General features: G+C 39.4%; 1 protein-coding gene across 12 annotated transcripts in view; it reads right to left on the reverse strand.

Annotated features, from left to right (window-relative positions):
• The window catches only part of SIK3 (SIK family kinase 3), a 246,365-nt gene that overhangs the window by 100,209 nt on the left and 122,472 nt on the right, over nucleotides 1–23,684 (reverse strand). For all 12 annotated transcript variants that reach the window (XM_082683452.1, XM_082683457.1, XM_082683451.1 and 9 more), the window contains exons 2-3: nucleotides 16,601–16,717; nucleotides 13,386–13,449 (exon numbers count right to left, since the gene is read on the reverse strand). In XM_082683452.1, the coding sequence (XP_082539578.1) occupies nucleotides 13,386–13,449; nucleotides 16,601–16,717 (181 nt within the window). The remainder of the gene's footprint in view (nucleotides 1–13,385; nucleotides 13,450–16,600; nucleotides 16,718–23,684) is intronic.

Below are 23,684 nucleotides of genomic sequence, written 5' to 3' on the forward strand. Positions count from 1 at the left end.
TCCTACTTGAAAATTGTGCTCAACCATTACTTCCTCCAGACTTCTCTAACCCACTCCTTGCTCCAACAATTGCAAATACTGTTTGCCATCTTTAATCACGTTTCTATTGTTGGTGTCCCTCACACAATACAGTACTCAAAACAGAAGATAATATTCTAGATATGGCGCGACTGCCACAAAGGGTTAAGAGTACTACCAAATAGAGTTTGGAATCAAGCAGCCAACTACTGCCCCAAACAGATTTGTGTCGTAATCTGCCAACATTAGGATAAAGTTCCTGGCTCTACACCTAGAGCAGAAACTTCCAAGCACCATGACTCAACACCTTGAGCAACCTTGCAAAATTCTGGACCATGTTTTTCAGTTGGATAAGAAACCTGTCAAGTACTGCTAACTAAACAACCCATGAAAAAGCCCCAAGTGGAGTCCCAATAAAGTTAACGATTTCCAACAACTGCTAACCTACCCATGTTGCCTGTCGGTCCTTCATCGAGTCCCCTTATCACCTTCTCCCTTCATTCCCTTTACCTGCTATTCCACGATCTCACCTCAGCATACAAACTGTTATCCTACTTTTCAAACACTAGTATTAGGTAGTCAGACTCTAAACTTTAATCCCCCAAACGTCAACCTTACACAAATACTTCTACAAACTTACCAGCCTTCAACTCCTCCTCAAGGAATGCCCCCATGAGATCTCTCTCCCGCCCTCAAATCTACAATTCTTCTGGCTCTACTTGTTCCTTCCACTCAAAATAAACTACAAAGTCAAATATATAATAAAAAGACAACAGGGGCGCCTGGGTGGCTCAGTCAGTTAAGCGTCCCAACTCCTGATTTCAGCTCAGGTCATGATCTTGGGATCGTGAGATGGAGCCCCTTGTCCCTTGTCGGGCTCTATGCTCAGCAGGGAGTCTTCTTGAGATCCTTTCTTTCTCCCTCTGCCCTTCCCCTCCCCCACCCCGTTCTCTTTCTCTCTCAAATAAATAAATCTTTAAAAAGAAAAAAAAAGAAAGAAAACACACATTCAACCAATGCCCCTTTTAGTTACTGACTCTCTCTCTTCCCTTCTCACCATAGCCAAGTTTCTCAAGAAACTTGTAAATTATTGTTTTTTATACATTTCATTTATACCCCTGACCTCCTAAGGATGCTGATTTTATCTTAGTGGTTGCTCCAGGGATTACAATGTGCATCTTAATTTATCACAATCTACTTCCAACTAACATGGACTTGATTCTGGTAAAATATAGCAACCTTATTCCAATATGACTCCATTTCCTCAACCTTCCTTAGTACTTCCATAGTACTTATGTTGCATCAATGTATGTGAGAAATGGAGAAATAAAGTATTATAAATAGTTCATGAAGCTCTTTTTGTCTTTTAAAGAAGATAAGAGAAGAAAAGAGGAAAAAGTATATTTATCTGGGCTTTTATTTCCTTCATATTCATCTTTTCTGATTTTCTTTATTTCCTCCTATGGATTTAAGTTACCATTTTGTGTCATTTCCTTTCAGCTTGAGCATTTCCTTCCCTGTATAGCAGGTATGCTTATAAGAAATTCTCTGTCTGGTTACTTGGGAATGTGTTTATTTCACCTTCATTTTAAAGGATAGTTTCGCTAGATACAGAATTTATGGTTCATGGGGTTTTGTTTTGTTTTTTTTTTCTCAGCATTTTAAATATGTCAGTCTACTGCCTTTGGCCTCCATTTTTTTCTCATGAGAACTCAGCTATAAGTCATACCGTCGCTGCCCTGTATATGATGAGTCATTTTTCTCTTGCTACTTTCAAGATTCTGTCTTTGCCTTTCAGCAAATTGGCAAAGCGTGTCTATGTGGATCTCTTCTGGGTTCATCCAACAAGATTCACTGAGCTTCTAGAAACTGTAAATTATTGTTTTTTATACATTTCAGAAGTTCTTGGTCATCATTTCTTCAAGTATTTTTTTTTCTGTCCCTTTCCCTCTTTCTTCTCCTTCTGGGATTCCCATTACAAATATACTGGTACACCTGATCTTGTCCCACAGGTCTCCAAGGCACTGATTATTTTTCTTCAGTGACTTTTTCTCTGTTCTTCAGATTGGATTTTTCACTATTAATATTTCAAGTTTGCTGGTTCATTCTTCTGCCACCTAAAATCTGCTACTGAACACACATAGTTAATTTTTCATTTCATTTACTGTACTTCTCAACTCTAGAATTTCCATTTTGTTCTTTTTTATCATTTCCACTTCCTTACTGAGATTCCCTAGTTGTTGAGTCACTGTCATATTTTCCACTTAGATATGGTTTCTTTTAATTGTCTGAACAAATGTATAACAATTGCCATGAAGTTTTTGCTAAAAATAACATCTAGACCTACTCAGAGGAAGTTTCTTTTTTTTTTTTTTAAGAGATTTATTTATTTGTTTATTTATTTATTTGACACAGAGAGAGAGAGATCACTAGCAGGCAGAGAAGCAGGCAGAGAGAGAGAGGAAGGGAAGCAGGCTCCCTGCTGAGCAGAGAGCCCGATGCAGGTCTCAATCCCAGGACCCTGTGATCATAACCTGAGCCTAAGGCAGCCGTCCAACTGACTGAGCCACCCAGGCGCCCCTCAGAGGAAGTTTCTATTGGCTACTTTTCTTCCTGCATAGGGATCACATGTTCCTGGGTTTTTTCTTCAACATCTAGAGTGTTTGTTGTTGTTGCTGTTATTTTTAATAAAACTGAATATTTATAGATAATAAGTTTATCCAATTCTGGATTATGATTTTTCCCCTGAGGACTGTTGTTGTTGCTGCTTTTGTTTTGTTTGTTTGCTTGTTTTTTTAGTAACCTTCTTGGAAATAATTTGAGAATCCGTCTCCCTGTGGTACGAAGCCATTGATTTTTCTGCTAAATTAAAAAAAAAAAAATTCTTGGGGCACCTGGGTGGCTCAGTGGGTTAAAGCCTCTGCCTTCAGCTCAGGTCATGATCCCAGGGTCCTGGGATCAAGCCCCATATCGGGGAGCCTGCTTCCTCCTCTCTCTCTGCCTGCTTCTCTGTCTACTTGTGATCTCTGTCTGTCAAATAAATAAATAAAATCTTTGAAAAAAAAAGTCTTATTTTTATTCTTTAGTATGGCCTTCTTAAAGTCATCCTTGTGTCTACACTGATTAGTGACAAATCTGCTGACAAGAGTGCAGACAAGACAAGAGTGCAGGAGTGCATTCAAGGTTCAGACAGTTTCAAAGTTGGCCTCGGCTTTTATTCTTCGCTGGGCTTTCTCAGGACTTCCAAGCAAATACCAACCCCCCTGTAAACTAGATGTGAATGAAGAACTTACCTTACCCTGTTGTGGTTCTCTCATTAACAAGATCTCCTACTAAATTTCTGGCTAGTTAACCATTCTGCATCCTGCACAACCTCTAGCTAGCAAGGCTCCGAGCCTTCCACATTTGTTTCCTACCAAACTTGCTATTTTTACTGACAACACAACTAGGCATGAGGGTTTTTGCTGTTTTTTGGTTTTGTTTGTTTTGTTTTGTCTTTTCCAGATCACATCAGCTGCCTCTGGATTTAAGGCCAGCCCAGTCTTAGTAACATTATGCTTTCCCTGGGGGAGGGAGAGGAAAGGCTTTAGCGGCTCAGGCAAAAGGCCAAAGCCTCTCATTATTCTTAACACAAATTCAAAAGATTTTCATGAGTTAAAGCTTCTCAATTTAATGTTTGCCACCAATTCATTTTCAGAGCCCTAATGGTTACTTTTGACAATCTTGCCACTATCGTATTTGTTCTATAGATATAGTATTTGCCAACTTCTCCACTGGGTCATTGCAAAAAATCCTATTACTTCTATCTACCTCATTATTTTCAATTTCTAATCCGTATGTATTTTAGAATGTAGCTATTGTATTATATAACATGTTTATGTAAATATATTTGAAAAAATTAGAGCGTACAATTTAAATGGTGTTATTAACATGTTCTATGATCGACTTTAGGAAACATTCTCTAAAACTCTCCACTTCCCCTTCCTCAGTATGCACTCACACCTCACCCCATTGCATTCTGATTTCTATTCTTATTACACTAGTGAAACAGCTCTAAGAGCCCTGAAAACATCTCTGCCACAAAGCCAGCATCCTTACCCCATTTTACCTTTCTACATTATTCAATAATGCTCCTTTTGAAATTCCTATTTTCCTTGGCTTTTATAATACCACAATCCTATTCCATCAACAGCAATTTCTTCATGTACTTCATGGCCTTATTTTCAACATAAGTACTAATGGTACTAAGGGTCTTATCCTTAAACCTATTCTTTTCCGTATGATCCCACATCAATGACCAACCACCATCTACCTGCTGATGAAACAACGTCCTAGGCTCCATCCTCTCTCTGACTTCCAGAGTACATTATCCGATGATTTGATGCATAACTTTCACTTAACTGGTGCCTCAACCTCACCATGTCTAAAATAACACAATTCATCTGATCTATTTTTCACTCTTATATTCTCCATCTTAGCGAATGACACTACCATTCACACCAATAACACGGTCAGAAATTGAAAAATCATCTTAAAACCCTCTTATTCATTTTCTCCTTGAACACTGATTTTCAAAAGATTTATTAGTAATCCCCTGAATGCTTAATTAATCTAAAATCTAAGAATACTGGTCACTTCTTTTATATAGACAATGATAAAACAAAAGCTTTAAAAAGAGAAGATGGAACTGTTATTATGGAAGTAGAGGAGAGGCCCCTGCCTGTGCCTAAATCTTAGTAACACTCACCGAAGAAAAATCTCTCTCTTCCTCTCTTTCAAAGGGTATTTAATAACAGAAGGGTAAAATAAGAACCTTAAAAAAAAATGGGGTGTCTGGGTGGCTCAGTGGGTTAAGCCTCTGCCTTTGGCTCAGGCCATGATCCCGGGGTCCTGGGATCAAGCCCCGCATCGGGCTCTCTGCTCAGCAGGGAGCCTGCTTCCTTCTCTCTCTCTCTGCCTTCCTCTCTGCCTACTTGTGATCTGTCAAATAAATAAATAAAAACCTTAAAAAAAAAAACAGGAGGGTAAAAAATACTTCATATTGATTGCTGCTATGTCCATACCCTAAAATTTCAGAACAGAAATCTGGCTTCTATTTGTAATAAAAGATCCTCCGCAATACTTCAGTGAAGTCTTTTTATACAGAAGATGGGATTCCTCAACCTGGTGAATGGGGAAAAAATATGTCAGACAGTTCTTGGGTTAAATCTCAGCCCTGGTACTGACTGATTAGTTACATCTTGGGCAAATTATTTAACTTCCTTGAATCTCCATTTCTTTGTAAAATGATGATAAAAATATCTGTAATTCAAGATTACAGTGAAAGAGATAAAGTCACTACCTTACTTCAATACCTCCTCATCCTCCGATATTACCATACAGCTTCCTAACTGGCACTAGCATGTTCCATCTCAGTTCTTCCTCACATGGCAACAATTCAAGATAATGTTCAATTCTTTTATGCTCTTGGTTCATTCATGCACTCACTCTTCCATTCAGTGAACAGTTACTGATCATTTCCCTTAGAAAATCTAAGTCCAACAGTATGAACTGGAGAGCAAGAAGAGCCATGGAGACAGATACAATGGTGAGCTGACATGGCCCCTGAACTTCTGCAGTCTGGTGTCTGGTAGAAAGAGAAACCATTACATAACTACAAAAATAAATGTAAAACCACAGCAGATATAAGTACCACTAAGAAAGGATAGAGTGTAATGAGAGGGTGCGATATGGGAATTGGCCAAGTCAGAAATGTCATTCAAAGCCCTTCATAATTTATTGAGCATTTCCTATCCTACCAGCCTCATTTCCGGCCATTTTCTCACATACAGTCTATAATTAAAGCACACTACACAACTTAAGGAATATGAGTATGCCCTGCTTTCTCTCATCCTGAAATCTTTCAATCAGGCTACAACATTCCTGCAATACTCTGTTCCTCATAGTTAATTCCAGCAAGAATCCAACAAGGCATTCTTTCTTTAATGCCTTCATCCACGTGACGCTAATATGAATCTCCACCTCCACCTGGTAATTGCTTTTCTCCTTTGTTCATGCCGAGCATTTTATGGGGAGATATTCTGAAATTGTGCCCAAATCCTGTCTTCTTCAGTATTAATTTCCCAGGGTGCTGAAACAACTAATCACAAGGTAGGTGATGTAAGGTAACAGTAATTTAGTCACTCACAGTTGTGGAAGCAGTAAGTCCAAAATTGAGGTATCACCAGGGCTTCACTCTACCTGGAGGCTTTAGGGGAGAATCTTTTCTACACCTCATCTAGTGGTGACTGTCCGTGTTCCTTGACTTGTGCTTGCATCACCCTGATCTGCTTTGGTCTTTTTCAAGACTGACTTGCCTATTCTGGGTCCCTTATAATTGCACACAAATTTTATAATCCACTTGTCAATTTCTACAAAAATGCCAGCTCCCATTCTGATGGGGATGGTACTGAATGTAATTATCAGTTTGGGCAGTGAGTGGTATTGCCATCTTAACAACGTTAACTCATACAATCCACGAACGTGGGATGTTTTTCCCATCATTTAGATCTTTTTTTTTTTTTAAGATTTTATTTATTCATTTGACAGAGAGAAATCACAAGTAGATGGAGAGGCAGGCAGAGAGAGAGAGAGAGAGAGAGAGAGGGAAGCAGGCTCCCTGCTGAGCAGAGAGCCCGATGCGGGACTCGATCCCAGGACCCTGAGATCATGACCTGAGCCGAAGGCAGCGGCTTAACCCACTGAGCCACCCAGGCGCCCCTAATTTAGATCTTCTTAAATTTATTTCAACACTGTTTTTGTACTTTTCAAACCATAAAATTTGCATTTCTTCTGTTAAATTTATTCCTGATTATTTTATTCTTATTGATGTTATTGTAAACTGAATTGTTTCCTTTCACTTTCAGATTGCTCACTATAGGGATATAGAAATACAACTGATTTGTGTATATTGCTCAACATGCAATGTATATTGCATATCCTGCAAACTTGCTGAACTTTTATGTCATTCTTATAGTTTTTCAGTGGATTCTTTAGGATCTTCTATATATAAGATCATGTCATCTGTGAGTAGAGTTAGTTTTACTTCCGCTGTTCCAATCTAGATGTCTTTTATGTAAGACTTTCTTTGCCTAACCACTGTGACTAGAACCTCCAATACAATGTTTAAATAGAAATGGAGAGAGATGAAATCTTTGTTTTATTCCTAATTGGAGGAAAAAAACATCTAGCTGATCACCATTAAGTATGATGTTAGCTATGGGTTTTTCAGAGATTCTTTATCAGATAAAGAAAATTCCCTTCTACTTCTAGTTTGTTGAGTGTTTTTATCTTGAAAAGATGTTGGATTCTGTCAAGTGCTTTTTCTGCATCTGATACAATTGTGTCATTTTTGTTTCTTCTTTCATTGATATGATGTATTACATTAATGGCTTTTTGTAGTATGGATAACCAACCTTGCATTCCTGGGGTAAGTTCCACTTGGTCATAGTGTGAAATTCTCCCCCTCCCCCGACCCGCCCACACCCCCCCCCCCAAGCCCCGGCCAGAGAGGGTTGGGGCGAGGTGTTGGGGAAGAGGGAGAGAGAAAATTCCAGGCAGGCTCCATGTCTAGTGCAAAGCCTGAACCAAAGTCATGACTTGAGCCAAAATCAACAGTCAGACGCTTAATCGACTGAGCTACCCAGGCACCCCGTGTGTAATTAATTCTTTTTGCATGCTAACTATTTTGTTGAGGATTTTTGCATCCACAGTCACAAGGAATATTGCCCTGAAGTCTTCTTTTCTTGTGATATCTTTGTCTCGTATTGGCATCAAGGTAATACCAACTGACCTCACAGAATGCGTAGGGAAGTATCCATTCTCATTCTTTTTTTAAAGAAGCGTTCTTTTTAAGAAGAACTGTTATTAATTCTTCTTCAAATATCTGGTAGAATTCACCAGTGATGCCATCTGGGCCTGGACTTTATACGTAGTTTTTTGATTACCGCTTCAGTCTCTTTACTTAATATGGCTACTCAGATTGCCTATCTCTTCTTGAATCAGTTTTAATAGTTTGTGTCGTTCCAGGAATTTGTCCATTTTATCTATGTTAAATGATCTGTTGGTTTATAACTGTTCAGGTATTCCTTTATAATAATTTTTATTTCTTTAAGGTGAGTGGTAATGTCTGCTCCTTCATTTCTTATTTCAGTAATTTGAGTCTTTCTTTATCTCTTAGTCAGACTAGTTAAAGATCTATCAGTTTTGTTGATCATTTCAAAGAACAAGCATCTGGTGTCTTGGCTATCTCTTTTTTTTTCTATTCCCTGTTTAATTAATTTCTGCTATAATTTTTATTGTCTCCTTCCTTCAGTTTGGTTTAGGTTTGGTTTGTTCTATCTTTTCCAATGTCTTTCGGGTTTTTTGCTTTTAGCAACAGAGCATACATGAGCAGAGAAATGGGGTAGAGGGACAGGGAGGGAGGGAGGGCAGGAAGGAAAGAATCTTAAGTAGGATCCATGCCCACCAAGGAGCCCAATGTAGGGCTCAATCACATGACCCTGAATTCAGGACCTGAGCTGAAATCAAGAGTTGGACATTTAACCGGCTGAGTCACCTAGGCTGCCCTACATTATAATTTAAAAAAATGTTTTTTAGTGAATGCTCTAGGGTTTACTGTATATATTTTATCTTATCCAAATGGGCTTCTAACTTATGTTAGCTTAATTTTCCAGTGATTATATGGAACTATTACTCTTTTATAGATCTATTCCTTTTATTTTTGTAGTAATTTTTAATAAACATCACATCAATTAATGTTATAAATCCAACAATACATTGTTACAATTATTCTTTACTATCCTTAGTGATATCCTCAGCCCACTGTAGCTTTTATCACACACCTCCTTTGTGCCGTTATTGGCAAATATATTATACATATGTTACATTATAGGGAATGTATTTTATATATATACACACACACACACACACACATATCATACATATATATGTATGAAATCATACATATATATAATTTCATACAACTGCTTCTTAAATATATTAAGAGGAGAAAGGAAAAAGTATGCATCTCTTCTGTCTTTTACAATTATGTAATTACCTTTATTGGTGTTCTTTATTGATGAACCCAAATTACCATCTGGGGTTACCTGCTTTTACCCTAAATAACTTTCTTGTGTATTTCTTGTAAGGTGGGCCTCTCCGATTTCCAAGATCAGGGAATTCTCTCATTTTTTTATTATTGGGTGAAGGCTTTATTTTGCCTTCATTTTTGAAAAATAGCTTTACTGGAGGTAAGACTTTGGTTAATAAGTTTTTCTCTTTGAACACTTTGAAAACGCTATCCTATTGCTTTCTGGCCTCCATTTTTTGTGCTGAGAAGTCCAACGTGAACCTAAGGGGGCTCCCTTTAAGTGACACCTCATCTTTCTCTTGCTGCTTTTGATATTTTCTCCTTGTCTTTGACTTTCACTATTCTTTCACAAGCTATCTGTTTGAGGATCTCTTTGTGTGTAATCCTACTTGGATTTTGTTTAGCTTTCTGCCTACATAAATTATTGTTTTTCAATAATTGGTGAAGTTTACAGACATTATTTCCTTGCATGTTTTTTTCTTTTCCTTTCTCTCTCATCTTTTGGTACTCCCATTAGACATATGTTGTTGCACTTGATACTGTCCCACATTTCTTTGAGGCTATGCTCATTGTTCCTAGTTTGTTTTTCTCTTTCTTCTTTAAGTTATATGATCTCCATCAATCTATCTACACAACTGCTTCTTCTTCTCCAGGTCAAGTCTAGAGTTAGGCTTAGCTAATGAATTTTTAAATTTCAGTTATTTTATTTTCCAATTCCATATAGTTCCCATGTGGTTCATTTTCTTAATGATCTTTATTTCTTTATTTATACTCTAATTTGATATGACATCATCATCATATCTTCCTTTGGTACTTTAATTGTGAGTGAACATGTCTATAATGGCTACATTAAAGTCTTTTCCTGATAAATCTGACATGCGGTGTCTCTGACAGCTTCTTGGCTTGTTTTTTTTCCAGTGCATGGCTCATACTTTCCTGCTTCTCTGCATGTCTCCTATTTCCTTATTGTTGGAAACTACACATTTTAGATAATGTATCATAGCACCTCTGGGTACAGGTATGCCTTTCTCCTTCTAGAAAATGTTATTGTTATTTACTTATTTGTTTAGTGACTAGTGGACTATTTCAGTGAAATTTATTCCCCCAACCACAGTGTTCAGCTTCTAACGTTGTTCCTCAGGGAAGCACAGATTTGGTATATCCACAGTCACCCTCAGATCACTGGATCATCATGATTCAGGAGGGCTCTCTTCCTTGACCACACCCAGCTGTTAGACTCCAATAATTGCTGGCGGGTTGCTCTATTGTTTTCAACAATGCCCTGGGGAATAAACTGGTCTATAAACAAGCCAATCAAATTCTGGTTCCTTTGAAGGAATAGTTTCTGAGATCAGTGTTTGATTTTTTGTTCCAGGCTCTGGAAGGCTGTTGTAATTTTTATTCCCTGAATCTCTCCTAGAATATAAAGTTCTTTACCACAACTTCCACTATACTTTAGAATACTTTTAGGCTTCAAGTTCTTCCTTCTCTGTTGCAAATGAAGTCTGTTCCTCTGTGAACAAATTAGGAGTGATCAGTTTTATGGCTTGTTTCTCCCTCTGGGCGAATCTCTGAGCCAGGGCTCTAAGCTAGGTGTGGGGGACAATGGCAAAGTTCTATCTGAGTGGTAATTCCACTGTAGGAACTGAGAGCTCAGTGGAAGGAGACAGGACACAGGCTGGGGTCCTCTCAGTATTCCCCTCCTGGGATGGAACAACCAACTTACAATCTGAGGCAAGAATGATCTGGGCTCCAGTATTCTCAACATGCCACAACCAAATTCCACAAGTAGGGGCTAGGCCAAAGAGAGTCCCCGCTCCTGCATGACATTCACCTAGGACTTGGCTAAAAACAGGCAGCTGGAGACAGGAAGAGAATGCTATCGTGTTCCTCCCAGGAGCTAAGAGTCTAGGTTGGGGTTGGGGGGACCTGTGTTCTAGGCCACAGTAGTCCTAATTGGAATTTCTACCTCACTGTGCTGGCAAGGAGGAAGGAGGGAACTGTACTGGTTTAAAAACCACTCTCAGAGGCACCTGGGTGGCTCAGTTGGTTAAGCATCTGCCTTCGGCTCAGGTCATTGAGTCCTGCATCTGTCTCCCTACTCATCGGGGAGTCTGCTTCTCTTTCCTCTGCTCATTCTCTCTCTCTCTCAAATAAATAAATAAAATCTTTTTTAAAAACCCCACTCTCATTTCTTACCAAATTTTCATAGATGTTCTTGAATAAATGTCTCTTCATTTGCTATTCAAACTTAGGACTATGGTTTTGGAGGTTTTTCATCATTTTCATGTTTCATTGGAAAGAGAGTCAGCAGAGCTCCTCACACTGTCATGACAGAAGTCAATCTCCCAACTGTTCTTTTTTTTTTTTTTTTAAGATTTAATTAATTTATTTATTTGACAGAGAGATCACAAGTAGGCAGAGGGGCAGGCAGAGAGAGAGGAGGAAGCAGGCTCCCTACCGAGCAGAAAGCCCGATGCAGGGCTCGATCCCAGGACCCTGGGACCATGACCTGAGCTGAAGGCAGAGGCTTTAACCCACTGAGCCACCCAGGCGCCCCCTCCCAGCTGTTCTTTCACATGGATGTGAAGGATCAGTATGTGTATGATTGAGGACTCTCTATGTGTGATCTGATTTAATCTTCACAACTGTGGGGCAGACACGACAGACAGTGCTTTTACAGATCATGAAACTGAATACAGAATCATTTAATAACTTCCTCCAATTAAATCAACAAACAGGGGGTAAGGAGCTTACTCCAAACCAGGCCTAACTGCCTCCAAAGCTCGTGTTCCTGATCATGCCAATTTTTTTTTTATCTTTTATACAGATCCTTTTAAAAATCAGAGCTCATTAAAAAAAAAATAAATCAGAGCTCATGAACAGTTACATCCCTATGCATTCACTATGATTTCTTTAGGAAATACATCATTTTCTTCCTCATCTGCATCTTTTATAATAACACTACAAGAAGTCCTTTTCTGCTTCCTCATGTCTTACACTACATTTCCATAAAGAATCTCTGACCAATGGACTTTATCTTTGCTGTACTTTTAAAAATCTGTTTTCCTGAAGATCTACTTATTAGATCTGATGTGCAATGGGTTTGGGTCTTTGATTATTATAAACATTAAAACGACAAGGTCTCTTTTCTCCCAGGATTACCTTTCTGCATAAGCACATACAAAAAGCCAATTAAAAATACTATTAAGAAATGACGATAACTCCTGTAAAAAAGACTGAAGTTTCTTAGGCCCAAATTATAAGATTCCAGGGAAACTTTAACACACACACACACACACACACACACACACACACACACTCCATACAGTCACAACTGACCAGTCATCAATAAGAATATTGCACTTGAAAAGTGACCTCATGCTTTTAAATGTACTTAAATTAGGAAGCACCAATATTCAAAAGACAAAAAATTTCTGACCACAACTGAAACCAAAACACAACTAAAAAAATAAATAAATAAACTAGACAAATGTAAAGTATAAGAAGAAACCTTTCTCTTTACTTACAAAACAAAACAAAACAAATCAATTAAGAAAGAATAAAAAGACATGTCAAAGCATATTTGGAAATTTAGCTTTTACCTCTGCTTGGCTCCATTTATCACTGTTATAAAAGAAATTTTTTTGGTCAGTTTTACCACCTCAAAAAGTCTGATTTCCTGGTAGCAGATTTCACTGCTTAATTCTGATGCTGCGTGATGTCTTAGAGGAAAAAATAGTTACTGTAGACAAAACCTCCCAACAGAAGAACCATCCAGGGAACGGTGAACACATGGTACAGAATATAGTTACATGTTATATTTAAACAAAGTTTAAAGAAAGCACTAGAATGAGACTGTTTGCTCCCAGTGTCTCTTTTCTCACACAACAGAGGCCCACACACCAGGCAGTTCTGCCACATGTGGTAACCCCCAGTGGAATCCGGCAAAGCAAAGACCCTCGGTCCCACGTTCAGTAGGGGTGTTTGTTTTGGGAGATCTGTAATCTCCACTGTCAACACCTCCCTGGAGTAAACAAAACAGCTTTGCTGAGGAAACAAAGACAGTGAAGGGACTTAAACAGGTAAACCAAAATAAAATTCTTGATCGAAAATGATAGCGCTGAGGGACAGCATCAAGTGACAGCTGCTCAAGTGGCAAAGGCACTGACCAGTTATTTTAGGTTCGCTAGGGTGTGCTCGATAGCTTTTTAAAGAACGCAATAGAGGTACTTACCAAATATTTCCCCTCCACTAGCATATTCTGTCACCAGATAAATCATCCGCTCTGTCTCCATAACCTGGTACAAAGGCAGGAAAGCAACAGACAGTGACACAAATGACAGGCTGATATCATAGAAAGAGAAACTAATGACTCCTCTTTTGTCATTTGAAATATTAATAACCATTACTGCTTAAAGGAAATTTAAAACACCGGAGTGGGGTACAGGCATAAATGAAGAAATGGGGAAAACAGGCATTCGTCCTCGTTCTTTTAAGTAGGACATATTTACTGCTTGAGAGACCATCCTTTTGTTGTTCCTTGAGGCCTCTGCAATCTCGTAAGCTCCACAAAAGTGAGAAGCAAAGAAGCTGCCAAGAATCAGAAAGTTCACATTCAACATTGATCACTTCAAGTTCAAAAATGCCCCCCCTCACCCACAAAAGTCAATCAAAGCGAAAACAAAGCCTGGGAAAAACAAGGGGGAATTACATGTGGATATTTTTTTTTAATGGAAATAACAACTTTCCTCCTATATCCACTTATTCAAAATTGGGAATAATAATGTAAATACTCAAAAGTTCAAGTAATCTACTCATTTGTATTTTGTTTTGGTCCCTATTTTGCCTTTCTTACTTAGTTGTAGTGTGTTGGCAGTCCTTTCTTTCTTTTTTACCTTTTACATTAAATATTTTTTAAAGTAATATATGAGCATCTATGCTCATGATAAACTTCTTAAATAGCTGCTACATTTTTTTAAAAAGGCCAAAGATTTCCTTCTTCCCAGCCCCCTCCATTTTATTCTCCCAAAGGAAACACTGTTAAATAAGCTAATTTATTCTGTATCATTCTAGAGCAGTGTTGACCAATGGAAAAAAAAAATACAGGCCTCATATATAATTTTAACTTTTCTAATAGCCACATTAATAAGTAAAAAAAATAAAATGCAATTAACTCTAATATTTTATTTAGTCAGTGTACCCAAAATATTATCATCTCAAAAAAATTTAATCATAAACTACTTTGGTTTTCACATTAATGAAAAGTATTAAAATTAAAAATTCAGTTCCTCATTCACTCTAGCCACATTTTAATACTCAATAGCCATGTGTGGCCAGTGGCTATCATATTGGAGAAGAGAATTTTAGACTTTCACCGTAAGTCACAGTTAATTATTTTGCTAAATTATTTCCGTTACTTGATCGTTGACATCTTTACACATCAATACCATATAACAGCATTATGTGTTATAACCACAGATCTTCTGAATGGTTTCATGGTATTCCATCTTATAAGTGCACAGTACTTTTCTAATCTAATAACTGTATCGTCCTTTTTTTCTCTTTAATTTTTAAGAACTCTCTATATTGGTGATATTAGCTCATTGTTTGTTACATGCATTGCCACCAGACTCTTTCTGTATGTTGATTTACATAACAATAACAAACATAAGTGCTCTAAACATAAGCAGGTGTTGAGAAAAAAAAAGAAAAGAAAAAAGTAAATGTCATACTATAAATCTCTTTTGTACCCCTGGGTGTACAGACTTTTATTGACTGCAAATGTTCCTTTCCTGTTAAATTTTTCAGTAGCTCAAAATCTTTCCTACACAGTTACCTGTATTTGGCTCCCTCTAGAAACTGACAGGACTGAAGTTTTGGCAAATGACCTGAAAACTACCTGGATACTATTTACAAAGACAACTTGACAGCCATTCACCTTGGCAGCCCGGAATCCCCCATTAACAATACTTGCTGCCAGAGAGCAAAATTAAAGCTTAAAAGAGGACATTGTTCAAAGTCAGGGCTGAAAGTATGAGAACTCCTGCCAGCTAATGAAATCTTGGGTAAGAAAGATCAACTTGGATAATTTAGTTATAAGGTTAATACCGACAAGTTAACCTCTTGAGAAAAGTCAGCCTCATAAGCCCCACAACTATTTAGAGATGATTTATTTTAAAAAGTGAGGTCAAGAAGTTTCCTCAGTCGATCAGGATAGGAAGGAAGCAGAGGTTAGATAGACACCTCCGAGTTTGCAGACACAAGGCTTCGGGCAACACTAGGAAGCTTTCACGGGTCTGCTTCTGGGGCACGATGTAGGCGTGGTTCAACAGAACGGAGTCTGATAAATTTCAACAAGTTGGCTCCTGCTGATCTAATTCATTTCACGATGTGAGCAGCTGATGCCAGAAAAGAGCCCTAGAGCTGTAGCCTTAACCATACACACTAACATCACGATATGCTTTCCTTTCCATAAAATTAACAACTATAAAAGCCTGCCCATTGAACCTCCACCCTCACACACGGTGCCATGCCTGGGCCAGTGACTGTTACTGCAGACTAACAGCAGCAGATGAACCGAGTGGGTGGCCACTTCCTGGACAAGTAGGTGATGGCTGTTCTAGTAGAAAGCAGTGAGCAGGGCTGGCCCTGGGCAGAGGCAGAGCTGTAGCTGCCTACACGGTGCAACCTGAGAAGCACCCCAAAGCCCCACCCCTCCCAAAATGTCTCTTCCACCAGCCTGCTAAGGCAAGGTCCTCTCTTCCTATCTGGCTTGAAATTCATCATTAGATTTACTGCTTTTGCAGTAAGGTAAGGGAATCGTTGTTGAGGATGGCAGGAAATGTGCACGGTTCTTGGGAAGCTAAGAAAACCAGAATGGAAACCTCTTCCATTACACCAAATCAATCTTGAAGTGCTTATCAAATGCTACCTTAGGAAACAACGTCTAGGGCCCTACTAGAAAAGAGGTGGGTTCTAACTGACAAAGGGGCCATACTTAAAATACCCTTTGCCATCCTTAAGTCATACCGGAATCACAGAAAGGAGTACTTAAGGAATGTTATAAAAAGATAATATTCTATTAACCTCTAGCTTTTCATCCCTAAAAATTCTCTGTTCCTTTGGCTTTTCCATTCTGTTTTAGGATTCGGATCTACATAAATAAGTTCTTGACATCTTCTGAATAATCCTTTGGCGTAATCCCCACACAGAATGATACCCATGTTTTAAAGAACAAATTTAAAAGGCTTACGTGGGTAAGGCAGACTTTACTAGTAAAGAGCCAGATGAAACCTGAGTGCCGAGTGGGCAGGAAAACAGTAGGATAAACGTGTGAACACAGAAACCAAGAAATGCTGCAGATGTTCACCCAGACACCTTTTCTTCTATACACACAAGTGGCTATTCTGGGTTCTTCGCTCCCATAGGCTCTATCACAAAGGAGCCTACCTGGTACAGCCTGATGATATGGGGGTGGCAAAGCATTTTCATAATTTGAACTTCCCGGAAAATCTTCTTCAAGTTTTCTTCATCCAGCTGGGTCTTGTCTATGATCTTGATAGCAACCTGAGAACAGAGGAAGAAAATTTACTCTGATGCATGATTAAAAGCAGTTCACTACAGAAAATTAAATCCACTTTAAGACGTTACATTCCACATAACGTAAATTACTAGCATTTTGTTTACAGAATGTCAATGAAGAAAATTATTTTACTCTTTTTAAAAAGTCATGAAATGGATTCCTAGCAAGTTGGTCTCAAAGGAACAGATTCCAAAAGCTAATGGGTCTTTCTGCCATTTCTTAAACTGCTCCAATTGTAAAACCCTAAGACAAACAAAATACTTCCTAACTCCACAGATGGGATCACAGTCTGGCAAATCATGCTTTGATGCAGACGATGGTACGCCGGGTCTCTTGCAAAGAGGAAATGCTTAAAGGACAAATACAGGACGAGTTAGTAAGGTTTGACCAGAAATTCCACTGGTGCATCCCACAGCTCACCAGGTGCTAACATAACTCAATAGTAGTAGTGGCGGGGTACGGCAGGGTAGTAGCAGAGTCACTATATACCGAACATTACTGGGCACCAAGCAGAATCCTTAATGCTTTCCAAGTACTAAACCACTGATACCTCGCAATACTTTACATTACTGTTAACCTTATTTCACAAATAGGGAAACTGACACATAGAGATGAAGTAATTTACCCTAGATTAAGTCATTTACAGCTAGGATGCACCAGATTCAGGATTAAAGCCCAGGCTGGTTGGCTTCATCAAATTCTTAATGGTAATGTTCTAAAAATCTGAAGATCTTTCTGTACTATATATACACTGCTTAGCAACAAACATCTATTTTGCCCATCATTGTTAAGCTATCCAGCAGCATATACATTTTTATTATTTTTTTAAGATTTTATTCATTCAAAAAAGAGAGATACAGTGAGAGAGGGAACCAAACCAGGGGGAGTGGGAGAGGGAGAAGCAGGCTTCCCGCTGAGCAGGGAGCCCAATGCGGGGCTCGATCCCAGAACCCCGGGATCATGACCTGAGCCGAAGGCAGACACTTAACGAATGAGTCACCCAGGCGTCTGGTACATATATTTTAAAACAGAATGAAAGACGAAGAATTATTTTTACTCTACCAAATCTAAACTTCTTCACTATTCTTAGTGATATACTCAAAATACTATGTTGCCCTGAAATAAATCTATATCTCTGTCTTAGTTGATCAGTAAATAATCAAAGAATATTAGTCTGATGAAGGACCAAGCAAAGCTAAATTCTAGCCCCTTCCAATTCTTCCAATTCTATGATTCTAAACTCTGAGAGAGGGAAAGGGACCTTACTGAGAAAAATAAAAAAAAAACCAGGGGAGCAAAATACCAATAATCAAAATGCTCAGCTCAGAGCAATAAAGACTATATGGAACTACACAAGGTAGATGATTCCAATGTAAGAATGACTAACGTAAAAGTAACTTTGAAGTTGGTTCAGGTATTAGAATGAGGACTGATGGAAGAAAGGCCCAAGGAGACAAATTTCAAAATGCTCAATTCCAAGAGCGTCCAATCCCTGCCTAATGATGGAATGTGATAAGATGAGCTGAATGTAGTTTAAGCTACCAAGATTCAATCAGATACAGCCTTAACTTCAAGGAGCACACAATCTAGTAGAGGAGAGTCATACATGAAACACAACAATGCAGTGTTGGAAACAGAATCAACAAAGCTATAAGCAAGGTATGATGGTAGAACAGAGGATGGAGGGCGCCTGGGTGGCTTAGTGGATTAAGCCTCTGCCTTCCACTCAGGTCATGATCTTAGGGGCCTGGGATCGAGTCCCGCATCGTGCTCTCTGCTTGGCAGGGAGCCTGCTTTCTCCTCTCTCTCTCTGCCTACTTGTGATCTCTTGTCTGTCAATTAAATAAATAAAATCTTAAAAAAAAAAAAAAAAAAAAAAAAAAAAAACAGAGGATAGTGTATGACCTTCACCGGGGGGAGAAGCAGACACAGGGAAAGACTTCACAAATAAAGCAGAACTTGAGAAAAGAAAGAACTGGGATAGGCTAAGAAGGGGTTAGGAAATTATATGAAGAGAAAGAGCAGAATCGTTAACAAATCACACCAGCTGTTCGATCTCCTAGAAGAAGTCTTCTATCATCCCACCCTGGACAAGGGGGACAGCTCAGTGGCAGGGCGTCTGAGTGCCTCCCATCAGCATTTCTACTTCTCCTTGTTACTGTGCCGTATCACACACGGGACCTTAACTCCAGCAACTGGTCTGGCATCTGTACTTGGTTCTCCAAGAATAGCTCCCAAAACACAATGTCCTCTTACAGAATGTCCTCTTACAGAATAAATATCTGGGTTTCAATAGTAATTAATTATTAATAAATACCTATACATGAATAGCACATTATACTTGACAGATTGTTTGCATATACATAACAAGATTAGAAACTTGCGGCCTTAGCCCTGTCACAGAGCTCCCCAACTAGTGTGCTAGAAATGGATACAGGTGTAACCAAGGCCATGGATAGGTAGCAATGGATCACCTCCAGCCTCAAGAAACCTCACTTGAGGGGCGCCTGGGTGGCTCAGTGGGTTAACCCTCTGCCTTCAGCTTGGGTCATGATCTCAGGGTTCTGGGATCGAGTCCCGCATCAAGGCTCTCTGCTCAGCAGGGAGCCTGCTTCCCTCTGCCCTCCCTGCCTACTTGTGATCTCTGTCAAATAAATAAATAAAATCTTAAAAAGAAAAAAAAAAAAGAAATCTCACTTGCTTACCATAGAGAAAATAATTATTTTCTGTGTGTGCCATGAGAATGGAAAGCAATACTAAGATCTGTTGATTGTCAATTGTCCAAGGGCCGGGCCTCAGTTCGCCTAACCTGCCCGTGCCTGCCAGTGGACGGCACAGAAACAGCACTGGGGTAGAGGGTGGCGGTGGTTAAAGAGGGCCTTCAACACATTTGACCGTATTTTTGTACTTTTTCACCCACAAGAGAGAACTGAGTCACACATTAACTGGGAGAGTCATAGGGCCTCCCGATTCACTCCTCCGATGAACTCCTTCTGAATTTCAAATGCGTTCTGAGGCAGTAAGATTTTCACAAAGGCAGAGAAAACCAAATCTAATCATCTATGAGAACACAGCTGGCTACAAGATCTTATATCCCATGCACCTAGAAACTATTTTTAATTTGATAGAGATAATGGTATAGTATGGATGTCGTTCTGCATTTCATAACAAGTGTATCTGTCTTCCCAAAAAGAGACTATGGCCCCACATACTGAAATGCATTCTTATCTTTTCAGGGAAAACTGCATTAAGTATGATCTGTTCTTCAAAGGTGGATGCAGAGAGCTTTTAAACATCAAATCCCATCTTCTCCTCAGTGAGATTCAAGATACAACAAGACCCGGGCAAAGCTTGGCCTTGCACCTGAACATGGAGTCAAAAGGACGGACGCTGGCATCCAGCTGCCTGGGTTCCAAGTCTCAGAACTGCCCTTTTCATGTATAATCTTGACCAAGGTATGTAATTTGTCTGTGGCTCCTTAGAAATGTGGGCAACAGAACCTGCTCTAAAGGCTGCTGGACGTAAGCTCACGGCTGAAGCCTGTTTTGCATACAACGCCTGGCATGTGGTGAACAGGCCTTCCACGTTAATTACAGGGACTGCTCTGACCTGTTCGTTTGTTTTCTGGAATCAAGCCTTAAACCTTAGGCATTTGTTGGCAAAAATGAGATTCGTTTCACTAAACAACAGAATCCTGGCTCTCAGTCACATCAGTTCCTAACTCAAGGGGCAAGCGGAGGGGGCCAAGAGGCGAAGCAGCTAACAATTTGTGGGCCGCATTCAGAACCAACTGGTGGCTTCGAGCTGCTGTGGGAAGAACATGGAAGGAATAAAGCTGGGGGAAAAACGCATTCCATTCGGGAGCGTCACACCAAGCCACAGGACCAAACCCACAGCAGGACCTGATCTTCAGGGCTGCGCCAGGGAGAGCACGCTCTGCTTCCCTTCATGGTGGGCCGGGGACCCCCTGCCCTCCCGACTCAGTACCAAAGCCAGAGAGGAGGACACACGTGTCACTGGGCACACGTGCCTGAGAGGACCACTGAATGGAAAAGACAACCTCCAAAAGCTTCGGCTCCTGTTTTAGCTGCAAACTAGAAGATGGAAGTTTTCCAGAAAATGGAAAAACACCAATGAAACCGAGAAACAGACCACGTCAGAGAGCAGGGAGTTGGCAAGCAAGTGTGATTATTCTGACACTACCTGAAGGGCTCGGTGATCGTGAATTTTCACTGCCACAGATCAGTGGCGGCTACACAATCAGGGTTTTGGCTGGAAGTACACACTCGCTGCTTGAAAAATGGAATGCGTCCACAGCACACGATAAATTGGTAGGTAAACGGAAGATAAACTCTCCAAGAATGTTGTTAAGATTCTGGTGTTGAGAATCTATGAATCACCTCCTTGTACCTCCGTATGAAAAGCGTAACAAGTAAAAACGGAAACTTCCAATATATTACCAAGGGACCATATATTTCTTAAAGTTTCTTGTTCTATATAGAATTCTTTTTCTCTTGCAAGAAGCAGGATATGAACTGACTAATATTAATTAAACACGGCACTGTATCCAAGATGTTGCTTACAGATACAGCTTGCCTAGAGACCTTGGGAATTTCTCTACCCAAGATATTTCCATTCAACGACCCCTTTTTTCACTGGCATGTGGCAAGACAAAAAATTAAATTTAGATTGTGTCAAATTTAAAAGTCACAGTTCTTTATTATTCATTCTAGAAGGGGGGGAAACAGCTATTTCCCCCTTTTAGTTCTCACTCCTAAACCACAGTTCCTTTAACTCTTACCTAATTTTTGCAAGCACAGTAATGTTCACAGGGAATGGAGTTGAAAAAACAGTGCTTTCTTCACAACAGGCAATAATTCACTTGCGTATCCTGACACCAAATTCACAGGCAAGATAAGGAGACAATAAAAACCAATAAGCCAAGGAAAGGTTCAGTATTAAGATCAAAACAAACCACCCTTCCCCCTCACCCATCAGGAAAAAAAGTGGGTTCTTGCATTCAGGGATATGCAATGGCAAATGGGACAGTTAAAGAAAGGAACCACTTAGGAAGAAAATGCAGACCACAAGTGCTAAAATTCCTCCAGAAAGAGAAAGCGCACTCCCCTAAACCAGTATGCAGATGTACACACAATAATTTCACAAAATACAGTAAGCAGATTGAATGCTTTTAAGAAGGGAAGAGAAAACATTATGGGTGTGGAGAAAAGTTTTTTTTGTTTTTTTTCCCCCCCAATGTTCTCTGAAGCAGTTCTACTCATTGAAATGCCTTAAAATTTGGCAGATATCAAACTTTTTGCCATTGTGAATGGTTTCCAAAGGGGTTGTTTTTACCTTAGGTTCTGTAGCTAAATTTTTTTAAAAAAAGATTTTACTTATTTATTTGAGAGAGAGAGAGTGCACAAGTAGGGGGAGCAGGAGGTAGAGGGAGAAGGAGAAGCAGGTTCCTGCCAAGCAAGGAGCCTGACTCAGGACTCCATCCTGGGACCCCAGATCACAACCTGAGCGACAGACGCTCAACCGAGCCACCCAGGTGCCTCGGTGTAGGTAAATTTTTATTATCTATTTCTTGATTTCTAGATCATTCTCAGCTCAGATCTAGTATCATTTCACAGTTGAGATATGTACTGTTCAATACGGAGCACAGTGGCCACATCTGACTACTGAGCACTGGAAATGAGGCCAGTGCAAACTCCTATGCTATGAATGCTAAATACAGACCAGATCTCAAAGCCTTAATATTAAAATGAGAATATAAAAGATCTCATTGATAAATTTTATATTGATTACATGAAGAAATATCATTTTAGAGATACTAGGATAAATAAAATATATTACCAAAAACTAATTTCAATGAAAAGGCAACTTACAGAATTGGAGAAAATATGGTAGACCATGTATCTGATAAGGGGTTAATTATCCAAAATAACCAAGGAATTCATATGACTCAACAAAAAAAAACACAAATAACCCAATTTTAAAATGAACAAAGGACCTAAGTAGCATTTTCCAAAAGAAGACATACAAATGGCTAACACATGCCTGAAAAGGTACTCTACAACCCCAGTTATCAGGGAACTGCAAATCAAAACCACAAGATACCATCTCGTGCCTGTTAGGGTGTCTATTCAAAGACAAGAGATAACAGATGTTGGCACAGATATGAGGAAAAGGGAAGCTCGTGCACTGTTGGTGGGAATGAAAACTGGTACAGTCACTATGGAAAACAGTATGGAGGTTCCTTAAGATATTGAAAACAGAATTACCAGCTCCAGCAATCCCACTTCTGGGTGTATATCCAGAGGAAATGAAGTCACTATCTCAAAAAGGTACCTGCACTCCCATGTTCATTGCAGCATTATTCACAATAGCCAAGGTATGGAAACAACCTAAGTGTCTGCCAACAGACAAATGGATAAAGGAAATGTAGCTTATCTATCTATCTATCTATAGATACATATAGCTACATTTTCTTTCTCCCCCCCCCCCCGCCCAGGGCTGAATAACATTCAGTTGTGTGTATATATGTATCTGTGTGTGTGTGTATGTGTGTATATCTATCTATCTATAGATAGATAGATAAGCTACATTTTCTTTATCCATTTGTCTATCTATAGATAGATAGATAGATAGATATACACACATACACACACAGAGATACATATATACACACAACTGAATATTATTCAGCCCGGGGTTGGGGGGAGAAGGCTTTGTGATGACATGGGTGAACCTGGAGGGCACTGTGCCAAGTGAAATAAGTCTGAGAGAGGAAGATAACCACATTACCACATGGTATTACTTATATGGAATCTAAAAAAAAAGTAAAGTCAAACTCATAGAAACAGAAAGTAGAAAAGTGAGCGCCAGGGGCTGGGGGGCTGGCGAGCAACAGGGACAGGCTGGTAAAAGGGTACAAACTTTCAGTTA

Source organism: Mustela nivalis (assembly GCF_964662115.1).
Source record: "Mustela nivalis genome assembly, chromosome: 9".
NCBI classification, from domain to species: Eukaryota; Metazoa; Chordata; class Mammalia; order Carnivora; family Mustelidae; genus Mustela; species Mustela nivalis.